Raw genomic sequence first — 24,796 nt, forward strand, 5'->3', positions numbered from 1 at the left:
TATCTACTGCATGGTCCCAAATACCTAAGAAGGAGCAGACACCTGATACTGACTTTGAAGAAAGAAAAGAATTTCCACAGATGTTGATGGACACAGGAGCTGCGAATACAAATGGGAAAGGACAGGAGGAGACCCTGGAACATCTAATAACCCAGTTTGCTGAATCATAGAGTGTGAGAAGGAGAATTATGTGGAATAAGTCCAAAAAGTAGGTTGGAATCGGAATAGACTGATGGCTGAAATTTAGCCAGGCTAAGGAGTTTGTATTTTATCCTAAATATAATGGGGAGCCAAGGAAGGTTTTTGGCCAAGGGAGTGACATGGTTAGATCTATGTAGAAGATTACAAAAATCATGGCTAGCATTTGTGTAACATTTCAAGGTTTGCAATACATAGTTGTACATAGTTTATCTGATGATAAGCTAATATTCATAAAGGGCTTGGCACAGTGCCTGGCACATAGTAGGCACTATACAAATTCTTATTATCTTCCCCTTTTACTCATTTGATCCTCATAACAACCCTGTGAGGAAGGCGCTATCATTATCTCCACTTTACAGATAAGGAAACTGAAGCTCAGAATGATTAAGTGACTTGCCCAGGGTCACATAGCTAGGGAGTGACTGAATCAGGATTCGAACTCAGGTCTCCCCCACTCCAGGTCAAATCCACTGTGCCATCCATCTCCCTATGCGACAAGTGGGGAAAGGAGAGAGGTTAGAGGCGAGAACATCAGGTGGGATACCGACTTGAAAATGGATCACTTTTTTCAACAGTAGCCTTTCAGTGCCAACAGTACAGGGCAAAAGCCAAACTGGAAACAAAAGGCCTGAGATTTCTCATCTTTGAAATGGGGGATTTGGACAAGATGACTTCTTGAAGCCTCTTTCTGGACCTAGATTCTATGACCCTTTCTTTAAAAAGACTTCCATCCAATTCCAGCTACTTCTCAATGACAGTTTTTCATAGTTAAACTTTATAACTCAACTCTACTGTGTCCACATTCTCCTCGAAGCTATCATACCGTCTCCCTGCCGTTAGAATAGTTTCCTCTGAAGTCACTGATAGTTCGGTTCCCACAGGCCTCACCCAATTATCTCATAGAAGCCAGACTCCAAACCTTAGAATTGTGAACCCCCTCAGAGGTCATCCATTCCAAGCCTTATCTGCAGCCTGAAGCTCCTCTCTTCACCACATCCCAACAAATGGTCACCTACCTTCTGCCCAAAGACCTTCTTATTCTTTCTCTTCCTTCTGGCTTTCTCTGATGAATTTGACATGGTTGGAGAGTTGTCTGTTTTCTGTGCTCAAAGTAGCCTTAATTTAATGCAGTACTTAGACAATTACCTTTATGCTAGGAAGTGCTGATAACACTAAGCCAGTTGGTGCCTAGAGATCAGGGTACAGTTCACAGAATCATAGCATCTCAGGATGGAAAGGCATTTCAGAGGCCATCTAATCTATTTCCACCCATATCTGAACAAGGATGCCCCCTGCAACATACCTCTGCTTGAAGATTCCCATATTCACCATCTGGATGGCTCTAATTGTTGGGAAGTTTTTCCTGAGATCAAGGCTAAAATTACCTCTTTGCAACTTCTACCCATTCTCCCCTGTGGAGCCTAAAAGTCAATTCCCTCTTCCACAAGCAGTCTTTCAGATATTTGAGGAGAGATAGCTTCTCACCCCTAAGTCTTCCTTTTTGTAAGCTAAATATTCCCAGCTCTTCTGGAAACTATCTGGTTGATCAATGTCCTTCTTAAATTGTGGTACCCAGGAATGGACACATTACTGCAGGTGGATATTGGACCCAGGTTTGACACAAAGGCCATTGTACACTTCCCCAGTCCCATATTCTATGCCTCTCTCAATGTAGTTTTCAAAAGTCAGATCAATGGCCGCTGACTTTGGGGGGAGAAAGGCCCCTGAAGCAAAGGATGCATTGGGCTACACAGCCTGCTCCCCCACCACACACACACACACACACACACACACACACACACACACACACACACACACCTGGGAGTTGAGTTTGCAGAGACCTAGTCCACTCCTTCAATCACAACCAGCTTGCTTCTTTTTGCCTTCCCCTCCCCCACCCCTCTCCTCTTTTCCTCCAGCCACCACAACTAGGATACACACACCCAGGATAAAAATCAAGGCAACCGAAATTGTTTCATCTTGCCCCTCCCCTCGTCTATCTGCTGTGTACCTCCAAATACCCCCAGAGAGAAGATGAGGACTACTCTTCACTGGCTGCCCAGTAGCTCTTAGGATTTTATCTAGTTTCCTCTCAGTGTATCATTGCCCAGAATTCCCTACAATAATCAGGACCATGAGCTCCCTGAAAGTGGGAACATTGCTTTTGCATCCCTGTCCTGCGCACCATGAATGGAATATAGTAAGGACACTCAATAAATAATTTTTGACTAACTGGTGTAGTGGACAACTGCTGTGTAGTGAGAATAAGTTTATTAACTTACTAACCTAGTAGGAATAAGTTTGTCAACTTAACATAATTAAGTTTTAAATCTTTTGCATTTTGCTTTAAATCTCTATTTTGTGATTGAGTTGCTTTTTAAGTTGTTTTCCTATAAATTGTTTTTCTTTTTATTTCAGTTCCAAAACCTCTCCTTCCCTTCCAGCCCCTTTTCCCATTGAGAAGGCAACAACTACTATCCAGAGATGGGGAACCTGTGGCCTTCTAGGTCCTTAGGTGCAGCCTTTTGACTGAGTCCAAGTTTTACAAATCCTTTTATTAAGGGGATTTGTTTTGTGAAGTGTGGATTCAGTCAAAGGGCTGCGCTTGAGGACCTAGAGGGCCACATGTGGCCTGGAGGGTGCAGGTTCCTCATCCCTGTTAACTATGTCTATTATACATATGAAGTCATGCAAAACATATTTCCATATTAGCCTTGTTGCAAAAAAAAAAGGCAAGAAAAGTGAAGAAAATGAAAAAAGTATGCTTCAATTCAATCTGCATTCAGTGTTCATCCTCTGTAGGTGAATAGCATTTTTCCTCATGAGTTCTTTGGAATTGTTATGCATAGCTAAGTCTTTTAAGCTGATCATCTTTGCAATATTTGCTGTTACTGTGCACAATGTCCTGGTTCTCTCACTTTACTTTGCATCAGTTCATATATGTCTTCCCAAGTCTTTCTGAAACCATCCCCTTTATCATCTCTTATAACACAATTGTATTCCATCCCAATCATATACAACTTGCTCAGCCATTCTCCAATTAGAGAATCCCAGTTTCCAGATGGGCATCTCCTTAATTTCCAATTCTTTGCTACCACAAAAAGAGCTGCTACAAATGTTTTTGTACAGATAGGTTCTTTTTCAATAGCAAGATAAGCATTTGGGTCATATCATCTAATAAAAAAGTAATAAACACATGTGAACCTTCTGATAGGACATATTGTAATGGGAATTTGGGGGTTTTGATTTCTATTTATTCCTCCTAGGATTTTCAGTTAACTGAAAGCCTGTCTTCTTTTAATATTAACCTCACTTGACCAAAATTTGTCCTATGGGATGTGAAAATTTACTTATTGCCTCCAACATTCCTTAGATAAGAAGCCAGAGGAAGAATCTTAACTGTCTTTTACTCTTTTTCAACATGTAAATCTTCCCCTCAATCAAGCTATTTGTGAGACCTCTAAATGTAGTTTAATCTGACTTAGTTTACCTGTAGAGTTTGTTTAACTAGGTTTGTTTATGTATGAGATTATGACTGTTTATCCAAGTTTGCTCAACTTTTATGACATTGAAGGAAGCATGAGATTATAGTTCTAGCTTTACTTTAATTTTTATGGCCTAAGAGGAATGTACAAGATTGCACTATGGTAAAAGAATTATTCCTCTGTCACTCTGCTGTAATTTTGTCTGTAAGAGGACTTGTTAGGATTCTAATGGTTGTTCAGGTTTATTGTTTTCTCTGAAGTCTGGACCTATGCTTGGGCATGATAATAAAACCTAGGTTTTTACCTCTATAATTTTTACACTGTGTTAAATATATTTTGGCAGCAGTTACCTACCACATGAACTCAGAGAGGAGATATTTCTCCCATAATAATATCATCAACGCAAAAATGTTAAAAATGACTTATATAATAAACTGGACAATCAAATTCTGTGGTAAACAAATTAGGCACACTCATAGCTAGAACAATAAGAAACCCAGTGGAGATCCAAGCCTTCAGCCGGCTCCTGGGACAGGTACCTTTGTTCCCCTAAACTTGAGACTCAGCTGCTAGAATTCTTTCGGGGCAGTGCTAATTAATGGAGACCTGCAAGACACCTGCCATAGAGAGAGACAGGCAGACTCCAGCCGAGCATCAGCATAAAACTCTGGGACGTGGTTTGTTCTTAAGGGGGCTAATATTTGTATTGTTTGCACACATTGCTTAATCGAGTTCAATTGTACTCCCTGAGAAGCGTAAGTAGGGGTCTGCTAGAGGCTCATACTGGTCAGCTAGAGCTGACTGTTAAATCTTTAGTGTGTGCATTTATACCTCGGACATCAACAAACGCTGCAACTCAAGGCTCAGTAGATTTTTTTTTTATTTGTCTAGACTTCAGAAAGTGATAGAGAAAATGTTAATAATGAAGATTAAGCTTGAAAGCGTATTATCTTCGGAGAGGCAGTTATTAAACATTTACCATCATACTGGGTGTGTCCGGTGTTTCTCAAGTGCTAGTAAATGAGCTACAAGCATGTAGCGAGTGTTCTACTTCGACATTATAAGACTTGGGTTTGAATCTTGACTTTGCTTGCCAGCTGTCTAGAGCAAGTCATTCCCCTCCCCAGACTTCTGTTTCCCCTTCTATTAAGTGAGGAAGTTGAACTAGGTGATCACGAGTCCTTTACTACTTTAAACTCTACGAACGGAGGCAACAAAGGGTTAATGGGAGGATGTGGCCAGGGAGGGTGGTCAGAGCCCTCTGTTTACAAAGATCTCCTCGCCTCCTCCAGCCTCTGTGCATCACTTTGCTCTAAAAAAAAAAAAAAGTCTTTTTTAACTGCAGCCAGTCTGTTGTGGGTGGCAGATGGAGCTACTGAGCTTGCATTTGTAGCAGACATTTAGCTTCCCCAAAAAGCCCTGAGGAATAGAGAGCTGGGATCTGGAAGCTCCGGCTGCAAGCTGCTGTCTTAATTAGAGAGTGTTGGGAGTGGCCCCTTTGAACTCCACAACTAATTTACCTGAGTGAACTCCCCCCTGTGGCTGGGTAATGAGCAGTGCTGTGTACCAGTGATTAGAAGGCTTCGGAGGACCAACCGCAGAGTTAACCCTTCCCTTCCACTAGCTCGGTCATCCCTCCCGAACCTTGCTCCATCAGGCAGGCAGCCCCTCCCTCCAGCATCTTCAATCTTTGATCACCCACCCACCACTGGCGCCTTCGGATCAGCCTGCAAACACACCCTTGACCCATCTAGTCCATCTCTCTCCTTCCCTTCGCTGCTGAACTTCCAAAAAAAGCTGTCTACCGGGTCTTCCTTCTTAACCATTCCCTATAACCCTCTGAAGTCTGGTCTCCTCTCCTCCTACTTCTGACTAGCACAGAATGGCCACTTTAAAAATGCCGTTTCCCTAAATGAAGGGTAAAGAGACAGGATTTCGAGATGAGCAATTTTATTTCCCAATATCGTGTCCAGGAAATCTCCATGGTTGCATTAGCAGACTAGGAGCACGTGAAAGGGGCTGATTTATAAGAATCTGTTCTTAAGATAGTCCACTCTGGCCTGAGCCAACTTCTACTTTATTTGAGGGCATTTTTGTTTTCAGGGCATCTTGTTCTGAGTCAAGATTCCTCCTTCTTGGGATGGGGTTTTCCATTACTTGACACAATGAGGCTCCCCACATCCTCTTAGCCTAGGATGTTCCAGTTTCCAGTTGGTTAGTTTCTTATTGAGCTGTTTCCCCTACACACATACACACACACACACATTCATTCCCTGAGTCCTTTCTTCACTCATGTTGGAGCAAGATGGCTGTCTGGACACTTCAAAGCCTCCTTCTCTGGGAAGGTATGGGGAGTTTGGGGGTAGGGAGAAGGCTCAAGAGGACTGACCAGGAAGCTGGAACTCCATCTGACTATAGGTCTTCCCATCAGACAGGTTTAGGCAAACCAGGATTAATTGTGAGTTTGCCCCTGAAGGGCCAAGGAAGGACTGGAGGAAGATGGGGGAGAGCCACCAAAGCTAAGATGGTGTCAAGGTTTAATTGCAAGGTAGCACTAAGAAAAAACACAAATGGAGAGGTATGCGGAGGGTCTGGAGAGGGCACCATGAGTGCAGGAGCACACTTTGGGGTCAATGGCAATAGGACATGATGGTGACCCTTGGGCAGAGATGATGTGAGAGCACTGGAGGCATCTGGACAGCTCAAAACTACTTTATTTCTAAAGACACTTTGGAGGGAAGGGTAAAGCCTCCCCAAAGGGTAATAGGGGTATTTGCCCAGTATTGGGGAAGGAAGGTATAGCTTTCCCTTTTAATGATTTCTATTTTGGGGTAAGAAGTGGATACAGAATGGAAGGGATTACCAATCTAACCCCATCTTCCAAGGCAAAAACTAAAATAAAAATTCTGTTGATAGCTGTGGGTACCCTCTTGTCCTGGCCCTCTAGCACCTCTGACCCCCCCCAGGCTCACGATCTCAAATGGATCATTATACTTTCCCCTAAATGCATCTGCCCACCACACTTTTTTCTTTCTGTAAAGGGTGCTTCCATCTTTTTTCAGTCACTCCTGTTCATAACCTTGGTTTTATCTTTGACTCATTCCTCTCCTTCACCCACCACATCCAATCAATTACCAAGTCTTCCACACTCTACTTCTACATCTCTCACAATCTGTCTGCTTATCTCCACTCACACAGCCTCTACCGTGGTTCATACCCTTATCTCTCACCCAGACTATTGCAATAGTCTTCTAATTGGTCTCCCTGCTTCTTAGCATCTCCCTACTCCAATATACTCTTTGCCCACAGCTGTCAAATTGATATTCCTAAAATATTGATTTGACCAGGTCACCCCATACTAAAAAATATTCATGACTCCTTATTGCATCTGGAATAAAATGCAAAATCCCTAGCCTGGCTGAAATTTGAAACCCTCCACAGTCTGGCTCCCACCTACCTTCTTTAATCTTTTTTCGTGTTATTACCCCTCATGCATTCTCTGTTCCTGATCCCCTGTGTCTGCAACATTCATTATTCCTTCAAAGCACAGCCCAGATTTCATCACCTTTATGATTAATGATAATGATAATGATAATGATGATGATGATGATGATGACAAGAACTCGCATTTATAGCACTTTAAGGTTTGCAAGGAACTTTGCAAACATTATCTTACTTGTTCCTCACCACAACCCTGGGAGATAGGTCATATTATTGTCCTCGTTTTACAGATGAGGAAACTGAGGCAAACAAAAGTTAAGTAACTTGTCCAGGGTCACAAAGTTAACAAGGTAGAATTTGAATTCAAGACTTCTTGACTCCAGGTCCAGCACTCTATCCACCACAACACCTAGCTGCCATTTGTTATATCTTTATATCGCCTTGTTCATATTTTGTACTTAGTTATCTCTATACATATTGTATTCCCTCTACCCCCACAATGAAATCAATCTCCTTGAGGTCAGGACTACTTAATTTTTGTCTTTTTTATTCCCAGATCCTAATATAGTGTTTTGGTAGACTCTTAATAAATGTTTGTTGGATTTCATTTACAGATGAGAAGAATACCAAATCCAATCTCTTTATTTTTTTTTTTTTTGCTTTGGCAATCAGGGTTAAGTGACTTGCCCAGGGTCACACAGCTAGTAAGTGTCATGTCTCTGAGGCCAGATTTGAACTCAGGTCCTCCCGACTCCAAGGCCAGAGCTCTGTCTACTATGCTACCTAGCTGCCCCCTAACCTCCTCATTTTACAGGTAAAGAAACTGAGAGACAGAGAGATTAAGTGACTGGCAGGTCTCACAGTTAATATGAGTTGAGATAGGATTTGAACCCAGTTCTTCCTAAGTCTATGTCCAGTGTCTTCTTCTCTAAAAACATTAAGTCAATGGTGTAAACAGTAGAATCAAAATTTGAACCTATGTCCTCTGGCTCCACTTTCAAATTGCAAAGGAGCCTTGGAGGCCATCAAGACTAACACCTTCATGTTTCCGCATGAGGAAACTGAGGACCAGAGAAGTTAAGTGACTTACCATGGGTCACACAGCTAATGAGTTTGAAGCAGGATTTGAACTCAGGCCTTCTTGACTCCAAGTCCAGTGTATCTATTTCAACACCCAAGTGGTATAAGGAATGTTATAGTTCTAAGAGCAATGGACTTGGAAGTAGGAGTCTAATGTTTGAATGCCAGCTCAGACACAAACTATGCAATTATAGGTTGCATAAAACTTCACCCCCTGAGCCCGTTCTGTAAAATGAGCATGATAACACTTGTACTACCTATTTCGCAAGGTGGTTGTGAAAAGAAGGTCAACAATCTCACCTATGAACCTTAAGGCCCAGTGTGGAATTCTCCATCTTGTCTTCTCTTAGCCATCATGTAATTGACTCAATGAACATCATTTAGCAGCTACTCTTTGCTCAGCCCTGTGTACCTAACATCTTTGCCTATAGTCATAGAGCACTAGAAGATTTGAGCATGGGAGTGTGTATCATTAGTAGTAACGATAGCTAATATTTACATAGCACCTACTACATGCCAGGCACTATGCTAAGCACCTTACAGAGATTATCTCCTTTGATCTTTACAAAAACCCAGACAGGTAGATACTTATTATCCCCATTTACAATTGAGGAAACTGAGGCAAACAGAGTGACTTGCCAGCCAACATAGCTGGTAAGTATCTGAGGCAGGATTTGAACTCAGGTCTTTCTGAGGTACAGCGCTCTGTTCACTATGCCACCTAACTGCCCCTTTGCGGTGAGAGAGGCTGCTGTGAAAGGATAAAGATGTTACTTGTGGCCATCTGGGTTTTCTAGTTTCCTGTAGGGTGACATTGACAACATAGAACTAGCCTTCTTAACCAAAAACCCCAGTATTTGGAAAGCTTGTACAATCCAAATGCTTAGTGACCCACAGTTCCTCTTTCATCTCTAGGGGACCAAAACTTGATCATTGTATTTATTATAGAGTTCCTTCTTTAACATAATCGGAATTTACACAACTTTACAGAGAAAAAGGAACTACTCACATGCCTCCAAGTTTTCCTTTAAAAAAAATATTAGCATATGTGTTGTTTTCACATAGTTACAGTGGCTTGTTTAGAAGCAATATTTAGATGGAGGACTGGACAACTTCCTAGATTGCAATCTGCCTTGGTGGAAAGAGTTCTCTTTCTGGGAGTTCTCCACACCAAAGCTCAAAGTATCCTGGATTTAGAATTGGAAAAGACTTAAGAAGTGTTCTAGTCCAATCTCATGATCTTACAGGAAGCTGAGACTCACAGAGTTAAAATAATGTACCCAAGATCACAGTGTTGGAACCTGGCAGAGCCTGGGATTCAAACTCAGGTCCTTGCACTTCAGATTTTTTGTGCATTGGGTACAAAACCCAAACTCTTAACAAGCTTCAAGGGCACACATTTGTAACTACATTGAGACCTACTTGCCACTTATTTCCCTTGTGGTTGGTGGAAATTTTTTTCCAATTTAACCTTATGTGTATAAGTTTAGAAAAGTCCCATCACCTCTTTGGATCTGTTTGTTCATGCTTAAAAACAAGAGTTGGACTCGATAATCTTTATATTTCCTTCCATGTTTAGAGATTTTGTGGCTGAGATTTTGATTCACATACTCTTTGACACATGTTTTTCTATGTTGTTAATATCCTAGAATTTACTCTAATTTAGTGATAGCTATCCCTTTCACATTTCAGGGAATGGGGGAGGGGGGTGCGGCAAGATACACGGTGCCCCCACGAGCTGGAAAATCCACTTAAATTTTTTTGGCCCTTCCTTCATATAGAGAAGAAATCTGAATTTTTTCTTTTTCCTTATGGAGTGTTTATAATACCTTATTGTGAAATTTGGGTTGATATTATACAATACTATACATACATTTATGTGTTTTTGAGTTTCTAAACTTCTGTGTCATTTGCTGGCCTTCAGTGTCATATATGGCTTCCATAAAATTCCCCCAAAAAATTCCCATATAATTTCTTATGCCAACCCCATGATATACCGAAATCTCAGTGGAGAAAGTCTCAATGTGGAAGGGATAACTTTCGTATCAGTAATCACCAAGTAATTGTGAGGAACAGTGGCATGACATGTGAAAATAACCTTGGAAAGAATAAAATGCTTTGTTAACCTTAAAATACTGTTACGTTACATTACCTTCCTCAAGTGCTTCAAAAGATCGGTGCTTTCCTCCGTGTGGGTTACCACCACACATTAGTACACAGTCTTCATGCCTTTATTGGCACTCCCTCCTCCCAACTTTCTGGTGATGAGCCTTTCCAAAATCGTTGAGGTTGGTCCTTGGACGACAAATAGCCTGTCTCCAGACTCATACTGTAAACTTTTCCAGCCTGACAACATCTTCTTTAGCTTGTGATCCTGGCATAGGCTTAGAAGACCTGGAGTACTCACCACAGCACCGCGAGGCCTTAGAAGAAGAATCATAAAATAACTCATGATTACAGAATAATTCATAGACTCAAAGGATTAACTTTAGAACTGGAAGGAACATTAAAGCCACCAAGTCCAGCTTCTTCATTTAACAGATGAGGAAACTGAGATTCAGAGAAAGTAAATGATTTGCCTAGGGCCACACAGCTAGTAAGTGTCAGAGGCAGGATGCAAATCCAGGTATTCCTGAGGTCAAGGTCATCATTCCATCCGGTAGAGGAAAATCATTTACTAATGCCTATTTCCCCTCATTTGTAAAATGTCCATTCATCCCTTTTGATTGTTCATCAAAGGGAATTTGGTTGTTGACCTCTTATTTGTATTTGCTACTTCTTCATGCATTTAGGATAGGGAGTTTTGGGATAGGTTATGATGGCCATTTGTATTTTCCTCAAGCTGTTGTTTTCATTTTCATATTTATGCTATTCCATTTTGTTGACCAGAAGTTTTTCTTTTCAAATTTTCTTGTATTCCAACTATCCCAATAAAGTCCTACTTCAACACCTCTTTTTGGTTTTTTTTTTTTTTGGTGAGGCAATTGGGGTTAAGTGACTTGCCCGAAGTCACATAGCTAGTAAGTATTATGTGTCTGAGGCTGGATTTGAACTCAGGTCCTCCTGATTTCAAGGCCGGAGCTCTATCCACTACGAGACCTAGCTGCCCTTTCAACATCTCTTTAGGAGGTATAAGTAACCCCTCAATGTTAAAGTCTAAGCCAGTGGAGCAGAAACTTTGGCAGCTCCTGAAAAGCTTTGGAAATTTGCCTATTGCCTTTATGTGGGCCATCTATGAGCCCACTATAGCTATGTTCAGAGAAGCTTGATCAATGGCAATGAATTACTTTGACCAAAGCCACTCTTGAAGATCGTCCACTGAGTCACAGAAGGGTAGTCATAAACTTGATTGGTGGAGGAACAAAATATCGGGTCTTGGAAATATATCCTAGCACCTCTATCTTGTCTCGTCAGAGAAAGAAGCCCTCCACTTTTACAAAAATCACAAAGGTATCTCCCCTCCAAAGCCAGGATGGAGTTGCTTTTTCATGGAGTTATCAGATCATAGATGTAGAGATAGTTGGGACCTTAGACACCATCTAGTTCATCTAGTCTGAATATATATGCAGTGTTTTACAGATGAGGAAATAGAAGCCTGGAAAAATTAAGTAACTTACATGAGGACATACAGATAATTAGTACAAGAACTAGACTTTGAATTCAGGTCCTACTGTTCCAAATCCATCATTCTTTCCACTGCACCATATCTAATCTTTTCTTTTTTTAAAAAAAAATTATTTTTAACATTCATTTAATCTTTTCTTTAAAAAGAATGGACTGAGTTTTGGCGGAAGGGAAGATACATTGCTACTAAAATCAGGCAACCTACAGTGAGACTCAGAATTTGAGAATCAGGAAATGGCAGAGTTGATGGTTCTAATCAATTCTCAATCATTCACATGTGACACATCCACTTTGTAGTTTATCCATGGCACATGGTTTATTTAGGCGGGTTTCCTGCCTCGGTTCACAGACAGCTGATGTTTGCTAGACAATTTACTTTTAGCTAAAGACCAAAAGATTAAGGCTCCTCACTGTGGAAAGATAAGAGCTAAGAAGAGAGATGACTGATTGCTAAGGATGAACAAAAATGTGCTCAATACATCTATAGCAACTGAGCAACCCTAAAATCTCAGAGAAGGGAGAAAAAAAATGGCGTGATCTTGGGCCTTCTCTGGGCCTCAGTTTCCTTATTTATAAAATGAATGAGTTAGACTGAATAATCATACATCCCCTTCCAACTCTATGATCCCTAGATGGTCCTAGTGTGCCCTTAGAATTCAGTCAGTATATTTATGGCTCTTGTTATCTCAGACAGTGGCACCGGCTGGGTTCCAGGAGAGTTTAGATTAGAGGTTGGCAATCTTTCAGGGATAGCTTGCCAAGATTTTATTTGCTCCCTGAAGGAAGGTAAGACATTTCTGTTCTGAAATCAGAAATTCCTTTTAAAAAATGCAAATGCTTCCTGGGAAGATCACATCTTAAACCTTTATCATAGGATTTAGAGCTAGGAAAGACCTCTTGTCCAATGACCTCATTTTGCAGATATAACAGGCATGCCCATGGAATATAGGGATGGACACATGCACTGGTCTCTTACTAAGGAGCGTGTTTGACCAGAGGTTCTTGGTTGGCCTCTTGGACCCTATGAAGTTAGAGGGCATTAGAGGAGAAGGAGTGTAAAGGGGCTGAGCATATATTCTGATCACTTCTTGTGACAAATGCACCTGCCTCTTGTTAAATAGCATGGGCCTCTAGAGGCTCCTGCTTGGTGACTTGCTTCCTGAGAAAAGAATAAGGATGTGTGCCAAAGAGGACTGGCCTCTGAGCCAGGAAGAGTCGCCCACTTGGAAGGCTTAAAGGAAGAACAACTTCCTTCTGTCTTCCAGTCTTTCAAATTTCTGGTTTGGGGGGTGGGCAGCTAGGTGGCGCAGTGGATAGAGCACCGGCCCTGAAGTCAGGAGGACCTGAGCTCAAATCTGGCCTCAGACCAAACACTTGACACTTACTAGCTGTGTGACCCTGGGCAAGTCACTTAACCCCAATTGTCTAAAAGCAAAAGAAAAAGAAAAAGAAAAACAAATTTCTGGTTTGCGACTCTACCATGTCTCCCTTTAACTTCCAATGGTGGTAGGGGTGTGCTGGAGCCAGCTCTAAACAGCTGGCCAAGAGACTGATGAATCTTCAGAGTGAGATTCTGAATCCTCAGAAGCTGGAAAACATTATAGATCAGGGCTTGTTAGGTTGATTGTCTAGACTTAAAAAGTTCATGATGCAGATTAAATTTGACAGTGTGCACCTATAGCATACCCTTGTTTTGCTCTATAAACATTGGTTGAGCTCAACAGGACTGCAGTAGAAGACTCAGGGAACAAAATTATGGCCAGACTAGAGGCCTGGTGACTAGAGGTTAATGATAGTGACTGGCATTTCTATAACACTTTAAAGCTTGTAAAGTGATCTATATCTATTATCTCACTTAATCCTCACAACTACCCTGGGAAGTATAGATGGGGAAACTGGAAACTGAGGCAAACAGGTTAAATTACTTGCTTAGGGTCACACAATTAGTAATTGTCAGAGGCTAGTTTTTGAACTCAGGTTTTCCTGACCACCGGCCTAGGGCTCTTTCCTCTATACCACTTAGCTGCCCCTAAAAGATATGGGCTCAAAGTCACATACATATTCACACACACACTCATACGAACAAATACACTCACACATACTCATACACTTACACACACATATACACTCACACAGACATGTTCAAACACACACTCACACACATATGCTTAGATACTCAGACACCCATACTCACATACTCATACACACATACACTCATATACTCAGACACACACACACACACATACACACACATACTCACACACTCATACTCAAACACATATACTATATACTCAGACACCCATACTCATACACTCACACATACTCATATACTCAGACACACATGCACATATTCATACACTTAGATACACACATATACTCACACACTCACACTCATATACAGACTCGCTCAGACACCCACACTCACACACATGCATACACACTCACACATGCTCATATACTTACACATACATATACACACACATATTCATACACTCACACTCACCCACATATATTCATACACTCAGACACCTATACTCAGACACATGCATACACGCTCACACATACTTATGGACTTACACACATATACACTCACAAGCACATGTTCATACACTCACACACACATACTCATACGCTCAGACACACACATACGCTCAGATACCCATATTCACACATTCACACACACACGTACACATAATCAAGATGAAGTAATATGGCTTACATATATCATAGAAGGATGGATTTACAGTCTGAGTACCTGGATTCTAATCCTAGGTCTGTCATTTAACTTCCCTAGACCTCAGTTTCCTTACCTGTAAAATGAGGGGTTTGGACTAAATAACCTCTGACATTTATTCTAGCTGATACAATAATCAAATTTTTTTCAAATTCAGCCAGTCTGGAATTTTTGGATCTTATTCACTAGATTATAGAAATTTAAAGCCAGAGGGTAACTTAGGAATGATCTAATCTAACTCCCTCATTTTCTAGATAAGGAAACTGAGGCATAGAAAGGAGAGTCACTTGGCCAAGGTCACACAGGAAGTCTGTTGTGGTATCATGGCTGTAATATTCCCTTCTTACCTTCTCCTACCACCACCACCACCCCCAAAATGATTATGAACTTATTAAGAGCAGGGTAGGTGTCATATCTATCTGCCTTGGTAATAGGCCTCTAATTACTGTTTATTAAATTGAATTGAGCAGTCTGAGACCCTAAATATGGGGAATTCTACAATTTTCTAACTTTGAACCAGATGGGTGGTCACTGGCCATCATGGGTCTGGAGAAACCTCAGAAAGGACATTTTTGAACTGGGCAGACCTCTCCACTGTAAGCCTGATTGAAAATTCAACTAACAGAGATGAGAGATCTCAGGCTTGGTGAAGATGGAGGACAGCAAGAGGCTAGTAGCCATGTCATTCAGAGCACAAGCAGCAAGCCTGGTCCCCACTATCCTTCGCTGTCAACACTCCATGCAAATATCACTAACATTAGGGACTGCCTTGTTTTTTCTGTTTAAATCCTGAGCATTTAGCACAGACTTTGGCAGACAGCTACTGCTTAGTAAATGGAATTCATTCATTAACATTCTTCCCTTCTTGGTAGTATTAACTGTTGTGATCTGTAGGCTCTCATATACGGTAAAGAGAAATGTTCTTCGGAATAAAAAAAACGAGGTTTTTTTGGTGGCAGGGGACAGATTATATTCTATTAGTCAGACAGGTAGCACAGTGCTGAATGCTGAGCTTAGAGTCAGAAAGACCTGAGTTGGAATCCTTACTTGCTATGTGACCCTGGGCAAATCTCTTATCCTTTCTCATCCTCAGTTTCCTCATGGGTAAAATGGACATGACAATTGCACCTACTTCAAAGGGTTGTTCTGAGGATCAACTGAAATAACACATATAAAGTGCTTTGCAAACAAACCTGAAAGTGCTACATAAATGCTGGTTATTCATCATCAGCATCATCAGCATCATCCGTTATGCACCTCATTGTGGCATATATAGATAAAGCAATGGACCTGAAGTCAGGAAGACCTGAACAAATCACTTAACCTCTGCATCCCTCAGTTTCTTCATCTGTAAAATGGGGATAATAACTGTACCCACATCCAAGGGTTGTTGTGAGGACCTAATGAGACAATATTTGCAAAACACTTTTTGCAAATCTTAATGTGCTAAGTGCTATCTAACATCTATCTAGTATCTATTATTATTTCTTGAAATCAATAGGCCACAGCTCATCCTGGCCTAAAATAAAGTCAGCCGTGCTGTAGCAAAAATAAATAAATTAATAAAAATAAAAAGCACTGTATTTAGAATCAGAAGACCTGGGTTTAAGTCCTAGCTCTGACACCTGTATGCTGTGTGACTATGAACAATCACAATACCTCTGGCCCTTAGCTTCCTTACTTGTAAAATGGGGTAAGGGAAAGTTTGTTGATTTCCAAGAATCCTTCCACTGTAAGGTTCTGTGATCCTGGGGAAGGGATAGGGAAGCCTCCCAATTTGATGATACTGTTCTTCATTCCAGTGTTGCTCCCAGTTGTCTGGGCCCAGGTGCAGGGGCTCGTGGGGGGCTCTGTGTTGCTGGAGGCAGAGGTGCCCTCGGGTTTCCGAGTCCGTGACGCTATCTGGAGATCTCTGTGGCCCTCAGAGAAGCTTGTGGCCACATTCTTCCATGGGGCACCGGAGACCCTGTATGATTCGCGATTCCTGGGCAGGACCCGGCTGCACAGCAACCTCAGCCTGGAGATCCAGCCGCTGGAGCAAGGGGACAGCGGCAACTTCTCACTGCTGCTGGTGGACACCAGGGGCCGGACTGAAAGTCGCACCCTGCAGCTCACAGTGTATGGTAAGGGGAGCCTACCTTGACCTTGGCAGCTCTCTATCACTCCCTCCCTGGGGCTAATACCTTAAAGTGCTGTCGTGGGGATCAAATGAGATGGAAAGTGCTTTAAATGCCTACTATGTGCCAGGCTTAGTGCTAAGCACTGGGAATGCTAATAGAAGTTTTAATAATAAATATTAATAATAAACTATATTTTATTAACTGAACCTGAATTTTAAATTAAACCTAATTTTATTGGTAATAAACATCAAATCACTATATAAAATTTATTATTACTAATTATAACTATTTTATTAATAATATTATTATTCTAGAGCAGAAAGGATAGACATTTCTAAGTTCCAGTTCTAGCCTCCTTCTGAATAGACTATTCATTGTCACATATACAACTACCCTCCAAAAACTCGGATGAGATTTTGGTTTCTTGAAACCCCTCTCTGCTTTTAGCCTTCCTCCCTAGCCTCTTCCATTCTCCATGCCCTTCTTCCCTAGCTCCACCTCCCACCACATCCCTACAGTTTGGGGGGGGGACTCCTACCTCAATTGGAGAGGGGGCCAGAATGAGCCCAGAACTTTCAGAGTCTCACCTAGGCTGGAGAACAGGGAGTAGGGGTAAGCAATGTAGGCAAATAGCCAGGGGGCAGCATACAGAGTCAGTGAGTAGACATTTAATAATTACAATGCAGCAGGCTAGGTGCTAAGACGATATGAAGAGGAGCTTTTTTTTTGTTGTTATCAAATAAGCATAGTCAAACAAAACAAATCCATATGGTAGCCATGGGTGAGAATGTTGATTTCACTCTGCCCCTTGAGCCTATAACTCCCCTATGAAGAGGCGCATAGCATCTTTCATCATCAGTTGACAGGCACTTTTTAATATTTCTTTTTATAAATAATATATTCACACTCCTAGAAAATTCTCTCCCTTGTGGCTCATTGATATTTATTTTGTGATAAGTCCATATGGAACTCAAAAGTTTTGATGGGTAGCTTCTGACAGGAGGCAAAATTTTCAAACGTTGGCTGAGAGGCACAAATGCTGGGAATGAAGAGCCAATGACTTCTCTTTTCCTTTAATATACAAAGTCAGATCTCAGTTATCCTGTAAGGAGGGTGAGAAAAGATACAAATTATGCACAATCAATGGTGCCACAAACCTTTTTAGATTCCATCGTTGGGATTGGAGGGTAAAGATAGGTGGGACAACGCTGAAAATTAGTCACAAGAGACATCTGAATGGTGTATTCAAATACATTGCTCTTTCATGACTTTCAAATATGCAGTGGCTAGAACTCAGCAGGCAAGGCTGCCCAGTGAAGTCCCCAGAGGATCTTCTTAGAGATTAGATAACAATGATTTATAATTAGCTTCTTAATTGTTTGAATTTCAGAGGGCATTTCTTAGGTCCTTGAAGTGTTTAAAGGCAGTTTGTTCTCTCTCTTTGATATCTTCAAAGGATCTCAGATTTAGAGCTAGAAGGGATATTAGAGGCAAACCCCTCATATTACAGATGAGGAAACTGGGACGTAGAGAGATCAAATGACTTGCCCAGGGTCACTCAGCCAATAAGTGTCTGATGAAGCTCTTGAACTCAGGTCTTTCTGACTCCAAGTCCAGTAGATACTCTGTCCACTAAAGCAGATCCCTACCACTCCACTTGGGGGAAACAGGGAGTCTTCCTTACCTTTTCCCATAAGTCTTCAAAGAGAATCTCTATATGCTGTCTTTTTACTGGATCACACTGATATAGGTTTTAGGTAGAGTTATCTCCATTTTATAGAAGAAGAAGGTGACATTAAGAAAAGGGAAATGAATTGGAAGGTGCCTCACACGTCATAGGCCCTTAACAAATGTATATTAATTAACTGACTAAGAGGGTCATGCAGCTATTAATGTTAGACAGTTTTGCTGTGGTGGCCTGAATTTGGAGTTGGAATGTGATTGCAGACAAATCACCCAATTTCTCTAAGCCCCAATTTCCTGCTCTGCAAAATGGAGATCATAGGCTCATAAATCACAGATCTAGAGCCAGAAGAGACAACAGAATCCATATAGTACAACCCATCTTATAGATCAGGAAACTGAGCCCCAGAAAGACTAAGTGACCTACCCACATTGATACAGGTGTTGTGTTGTTTAGTTGTTTTAAGTTGTGTCTGATGCTTTGTGTCCCCATTTGGGGTTTTCTTGGCAAAAATACTGAAGTGATTTGCCATTTCCTTCTCCAGCTCATTTTGCAGATAAGGAAACTGAGGCAAACAGGATAAAGTGACTTGCCCAAGGTCACACAATTAGTGTCTGAGGCCAGATTTGAACTTGGGTTTTCCTAACTCCAGGCCCTACTCTTTATCCACTAAGCCACCTAGCTGCCCATGATGCAGGTAGTAAGCAGGAGAAATTGCAGTAGATAATAATATTTGAACCATGAAACGCAGCAGGGTAAAGCAGGAAAGGGCCCTGGCTCTGGAGTTGGAGGCCCAGGGTTCAAATCCAACCTCTGAAGCCTAGTACCTGTGGGACCTCAAGCAAGACACTTAACTTTCTTAGGCTTCAATCTCCTCTTCTGCAAAATGAGGGGGTTGGGTTGGATGACCTCCGAGGCCCCTGCCAGCTCCAGATCTATGATTCTATGACCCACATGCTTCACTGCACATTCACAGAGTTGGCTGTGAAGAGCTCAAAGCCCATATAAAGGTAAGTTGGAATGGGGCATGAAGAGGATAAAGCCAAGATTTCAGTGGTGTAGGGAATTCTCTGATGAGGATACTACCTCTACCCTATGAAAGCCAACACCAACCTAGCCTCACAGAGTTGCCTAGAATACAAGAGGTTCAGTCAGTTGCCTGGGGTCACAGAGCCCCAGTGTGTGAGAGGGAAGGATTTTAACCTAGGTCCGCCTGATTGGCACATAGTAGGTGCTTAATAAATGATTTTTTTTTTCTTCCTTATATAGCAGGGAATAGCTTAAGCATGTAGTGCTTAGCTAGGCAAAGGAGAGACAGAACAGAAGTCACAAAGTCCATTCTATGTGACTGTGTCCAGTGTAACTAATGACCTGTGTAATCGTAGCTCCATGTTGTGTGTTCTGTTCCCAGAAGCGGTTTCCAGACCCACAGTGCAAGTTTTCATTGCTATAGCAGATGGCACCCAGCCACCCAGGACCTGCCAAGTCTTCCTGTCCTGTGTGGTTCCCAATAGCAGTGAAGTGACCTACAGCTGGCAGCAAGAGGGTGCAGCTGAGCTTAGGGACCCCCAACAGGGTCTCTTCATTGATAGCCAAGTGCTGAGGATCTCCCTGGGGCCAGGGGATGAGGATACCATCTACTCTTGCATTGTGTCCAACCCTGTCAGCTGGGACTCCGTGGCCGTCACCCCTTGGGAAAGTTGCCTCCAGAATACCGGTATGCCACATGGTCAGACCAATCCTTTGGGCCTCAACCTGTGGGAGCTCCACTCACCCCAATAGTCAATGGGAGAGAGTGGGTGGAAAAGAGTAGGGAGAAGGAAGTGGACAGCTCCCTGAGGAGAACACAGACTAGCCCAGAACTCTGTAAAGAGACTTCCACAAACATTCTGACTGACCTTGCCATGGCCAAGAGATGAAACTGTCCCTTATTCTCTTATATCCACCCCACCTGGATCCACTGTTATAACTTCTTTGCCCTTATAACCCTGTTTTTAATTATCTTTTTAATTTGGCTTCACCTAGACAAAAACATTGGGGTGGGGAGGGGAGGAAAGCTTTTCCCCGTGGTATAATTAACCTTGGATTAATAAGATCCCTTAGGCATAATAATAGTTTGGTATTTCCATAGTGCATGAGAGTTTGTCCCTCAGTCACACAATGAGGGAAAGGTTCTCTCTGAACATTCTGATTTACAGATGGCAGAAACTGTCATAGCAGAGAACAAATGAAGTGATTCATCTAGGGCAGAGGTGGGGAACTTGCTACCTCAAGGCCCCATGTGGCCCTCCAGGTCCTCAAGTGCAGAATTCGTTCGTGAAGTTTACATTCAGTCAAAGGGCCACACTTGAGGACCTAGAGGGCCACATGTGGCCTCAGGGCCGAAGATTCCCCACCCCTAATCTAGGATCACAAAGCTAGTGACGAGACAACTCCAGGACTTGACTCTAAATTCAGTGTTCTTTCCACCCTGAGCCCCATAACATAGGGATGTTAAGAGTTGAGAATGAGGGGGTTTTGTACAGTTTTGAATTCTCTATGAGTGTTTATGTAGGAGGAGGTGACCTCTGCCCTAGAGTCTGTCCCCTTACACTACTGGCCCCAGAGGGAACCTTGGCCTGGGCCCTAAAAACAGGTTTCCCAGGCTCCCTCCACTAAATTAAGTGGCCTTGTGACAATTTAGTACTTTGCTCTCGGGTTTATGGGAGTGTGAACATCCAGTGTGGACAGGTGCTAAAGTGCAGATGCACACTAATGCACGTAGAAACATGTTTTTGAGGGTTGACATGACAGAGTGGAGTCTGAGAGTCAGAAAACCTGAGAACAAGTCCTGGCTCTGACGGGAGTGGAGTCACCTACAATGAGTCTACTTGATCTCGCTAGACCTTAGTTTCCTCATCTGCTAAATGGGGACAATACTTGTATTCCCTGCCTCACAGGTATGTTGTGAAGAAGATGCTCTCTAAACCCCAAAGTACACCGGGGCCTTTGCATGAGCTCTTGGTCACACCACGTATACACTTTTAAACAGAGTCCCTTCTTTCATCCCCATCCTCAGGAATGATGCTTAGGCTCCTGAGAGAAGATAAGAAGCATAGGAGGGAGATAGGATCTGTAAGAAGGGTTGAGGGAAGGGAAAGTGCTTTATTTGGCCCCACAGAAGGGTCAGCAGCTTCAAGTACTCAGTGACTACCTCTGACCCTGACCCTGAACTTCCTTTTCCCAGGGCCAGGGGATAAATCCTACAAAGACATCCTGTTAGTGGCAGTGCCCATCTCTCTTCTCTTGCTGTTGGCTGGCATCCTCTCCATATGGCACTGTGCCTTTGGCTCAGGTAAGATTCCTTGATGTTGCTACAGGAGGGGACCAGGAGGTGGGAAGGAGATAAGGCACGGAGATTAAACCACTTCCATTCTTGTCTATAAAGAGCTATAGTAGGCATTATGCTAAGCAACCTTCTCGGGGGGGGGGGTGGTTGCAGAATTTATAGACTAGCAGGAAAGGGTCAGCCTGGCATAGAATAACAAAATCGTGGATCATAAGAGCCAGAAGAGACTTTAGAAATCACCTAGCCCAATTCCCTTATTTTATAAATGAAGAAACTGAGCCCTGGGACATGAAGTTAGACCTTGCCTAAGGTCGGACAGGTAGTTAAGTATCAGAGCCAGGATTGAACCCCCAATTGGCACACTCTCTCTCGTACCACACTGCCCATTCATGCTTCCTCATCCTTTGCAATTCTTGTCTATGCCTTTCCCTTATCTCTCCTTTGAGGAATTGAACTGAATTGAGAAACAGCCTAGTGCAGACCTTTCTCTGGCTCTTATAGTAAATCATGGACACCACTGCAGCATTCAGACTGTCCATCCATCAGTTGTCTCTCACGCTTGAATTTCATGGCCTGCCTACTTCCTTTTTGGGTCATGTATGTCCTTGATGATATATGTTACGCTTCTGCTAATACTGAACAGAGGTTTAAATAACTTGGAAAATCCTTTGCAAGGCTGATGCAGTCATTTCAAGTCCATTTATATCACCACCAGATATGCGTTATGAACTTCAAGGAAGAGCATATCAGCGTATAGTGAAGGCTGCAGAAACTAAGTTTCTCCTGGAGTGACATTTATATAATGTCATTCAGAGAACACTGGGCTGGGTATTGGGAGACCCAGGTTCTAAGCCAAGCTCTCCCATTAACTTGGACAAATCACCACTGGGCCTCCATTTATTTATCTGTAAAATGAAGACAGGTCCCCTTAAGTATTCTTAACCTGGGGGCCATAAAATTGTTGACTTTTTACGTATGATTTGACAACTGTATTTTAACATAATTGGTTTCCTTTATAATCCCATGTATTTTATGCATTTCAAAACACTATGAGAAAGAGAATGACAGAAACACCAACAGACGCCAAAGGGGTCCATGACATCAAAAAAGTTAAGACCCTCCAAGTTAGACAATGGTCTCAATCATCATTTCTGGCTCCAATTGAATGCGCCTTATATGAATAAATTTGTATCAGGAGAGATTGAAGTTAGATCTTGTGATTAACTTCTCATTCCTGAATGTTAAGGAGTAGGGGATGGGGCAGGAAAGGTTGTGAATCTCTAGGGATTCTGAAGGTTGAGAGAGATAGTTTTCAGTGATGATTTAGGAGAGAGGCTGCCTAGAGCCAAATAGCACATAAAGGGTCTTCCCAGCCTAGTGAGGCTGAGATTTATAGAGGTTGATATACTTTGTCCGGTAGAATCTAAGCTCGTTGTTATTGTTGTCAGTCTTTCATTTTTGAAGAGGGCCAATGACATCACGGGGTGGTATCTTGACTTGTGCATGAATTGGATTTAAGTGAGGCAGAGCTGTGCAGTCAGCCTCACTCTCTCTTCCTGAGTCATCAAAGCACCTTAAAGACAAGGGATGTGTTTATTTTTGTTTCTAAATCTCCAGCCCCTAGCATGGTGCTTGCCACATAGTGGGCATTTAACAATGTTTATTGAAATGAATTGTACCAAATTCTGTGCTTTGTCTTTTACTCCTTGTCAGGGAAAAAGAGAAGAAACAACTCTCCCAACAGTACGACCACGGGGACAGAGACACCTCTGGTGTAGTTCAACTGCCAAGACTTCTTGTGACACCATCGAGCCAGGGCTCCTGGGACTGTCCTTGGAGTACTCACTTAGCCCATGGTGACTTGGGGAATGGCCTGGCAATTATAAACCACTCCTAGTATCTTTACCTCTCAAGAAACTCTTTCGGTCCCTGGGATACTGGTAGTGGGCAATTCATCCTACAGCCTCTGGACTCCATGACATGGGCCAATGGAACAGATTCTCAAGGGAGCAAGGTGTTGGCTCATCCTTCCAAAAGGCACAATACCACCAATACCTTCCTCCCTAGCACTGTGAGGAGGAAGTTCAGAGGGAAGTTCCTAGAAGAACCAAAAGGTTTTGTAGAAATAGTTACAGAATGTGTGGCCATAGGGACCAAGGATCATATAGCCACATACTGTCTGGAACCTTACTCCCATGGACACTGTTCATTATGGCATTGACCACCTGGGCACCACTAAAACTGACACCAACTCTCCAAGGCATTGTGTGCCTGGCACACAAAGCATGCTTGATAAATTCATGTTGATTGATTGATTGTGCACAGGACCCCAAGGCCCTGGAAAACATTAGGTAGGGTCTCCAGAATCAAAGTCTGTGGAGCCAATATGCATTGGAATAAAAAGAGAAACTGCAGTACACCTTTCTTGCCTTCTATCTAGGCCCTAGCCCTGGACTTCCTCCAGGCTGCTTGCTGTTTCCTGTTCCTCCTAACTTTTTCTCTCCCAAGAAGATAGGAAGAAAAAAATGGGTTAAAGGGAGGGAGGTTAGCTGTGTGACCTTGGGCAAGTCATAACCAGTTTCCTCATCTATAAAATGAGGGGATTGGACTAGATGAGTTCTAACGGTACCATCCAGTTTGGTAACTGGATGATAAAACATCCTATGATCCTATGATTCCCTGTTCTAGCCTGGAGACCTTTTGCTTCAACGAACAGGCCTCAAAAAGGAACCTGTTAGGGACAACCAGAATAATCAATAACTTTGCTGCCAACTATCTCCACTGACCCTGACACCTACTTAAAGAGGTACTCAAGGTGTCCTTTGTGGATCAATCATCAGAAAAAGAAACTGTAGACTGTGGACTCCAAAAACTTAATTTACTCCCCTGCCTCCAGAAAATAAAAAGTATGGCTATTAGCACTTTGATGATAGCTTAGATTTATATAAGCTCTGCATCAGAGTGATTATCAATCAGTGTCAGAGAGATATAAGAGATATTACAAAGATAGAATGGACAGGACTTAGCAACAGGTTGGATATGGTTGGGTGAGATAGTGAGGAGTTGATGCTGACTCTGAGTTTGGGTGACTGGAAGGAT

At 42.3% G+C, this 24,796-nt stretch overlaps 1 protein-coding gene across 1 annotated transcript; it reads left to right on the top strand.

Moving 5' to 3' along the window:
* Window positions 1-5,905: 5,905 nt before the first annotated feature.
* On the top strand, window positions 5,906-24,111 carry SLAMF8 (SLAM family member 8). The gene is made up of 5 exons (XM_020977753.2): window positions 5,906-6,031; window positions 16,368-16,688; window positions 19,781-20,086; window positions 21,596-21,703; window positions 23,411-24,111. The coding sequence occupies exons 1-5, from the start codon at window positions 5,992-5,994 to the stop codon at window positions 23,473-23,475; spliced, it is 840 nt and encodes a 279-aa protein (XP_020833412.1). The 5' UTR covers window positions 5,906-5,991; the 3' UTR covers window positions 23,476-24,111.
* Window positions 24,112-24,796: the final 685 nt, after the last annotated feature.

Source organism: Phascolarctos cinereus, unplaced genomic scaffold (assembly GCF_003287225.1).
Source record: "Phascolarctos cinereus isolate Bilbo 61053 unplaced genomic scaffold, phaCin_HiC Scaffold_5;HRSCAF=322, whole genome shotgun sequence".
Classification (NCBI taxonomy): domain Eukaryota; kingdom Metazoa; phylum Chordata; class Mammalia; order Diprotodontia; family Phascolarctidae; genus Phascolarctos; species Phascolarctos cinereus.

What these genes read in the sequence shown, in the direction of transcription:
- SLAMF8 (XM_020977753.2), top strand. Translation starts at nt 5,992, where the DNA reads ATGGCTGTCTGGACACTTCAAAGCCTCCTTCTCTGGGAAG. An exon ending in AAGCCTCCTTCTCTGGGAAG is followed by an intron (nt 6,032 to 16,367) that starts GTATGGGGAGTT and finishes TCTTCATTCCAG; the next exon opens with TGTTGCTCCCAGTTGTCTGG. An exon ending in CCTGCAGCTCACAGTGTATG is followed by an intron (nt 16,689 to 19,780) that starts GTAAGGGGAGCC and finishes TTCTGTTCCCAG; the next exon opens with AAGCGGTTTCCAGACCCACA.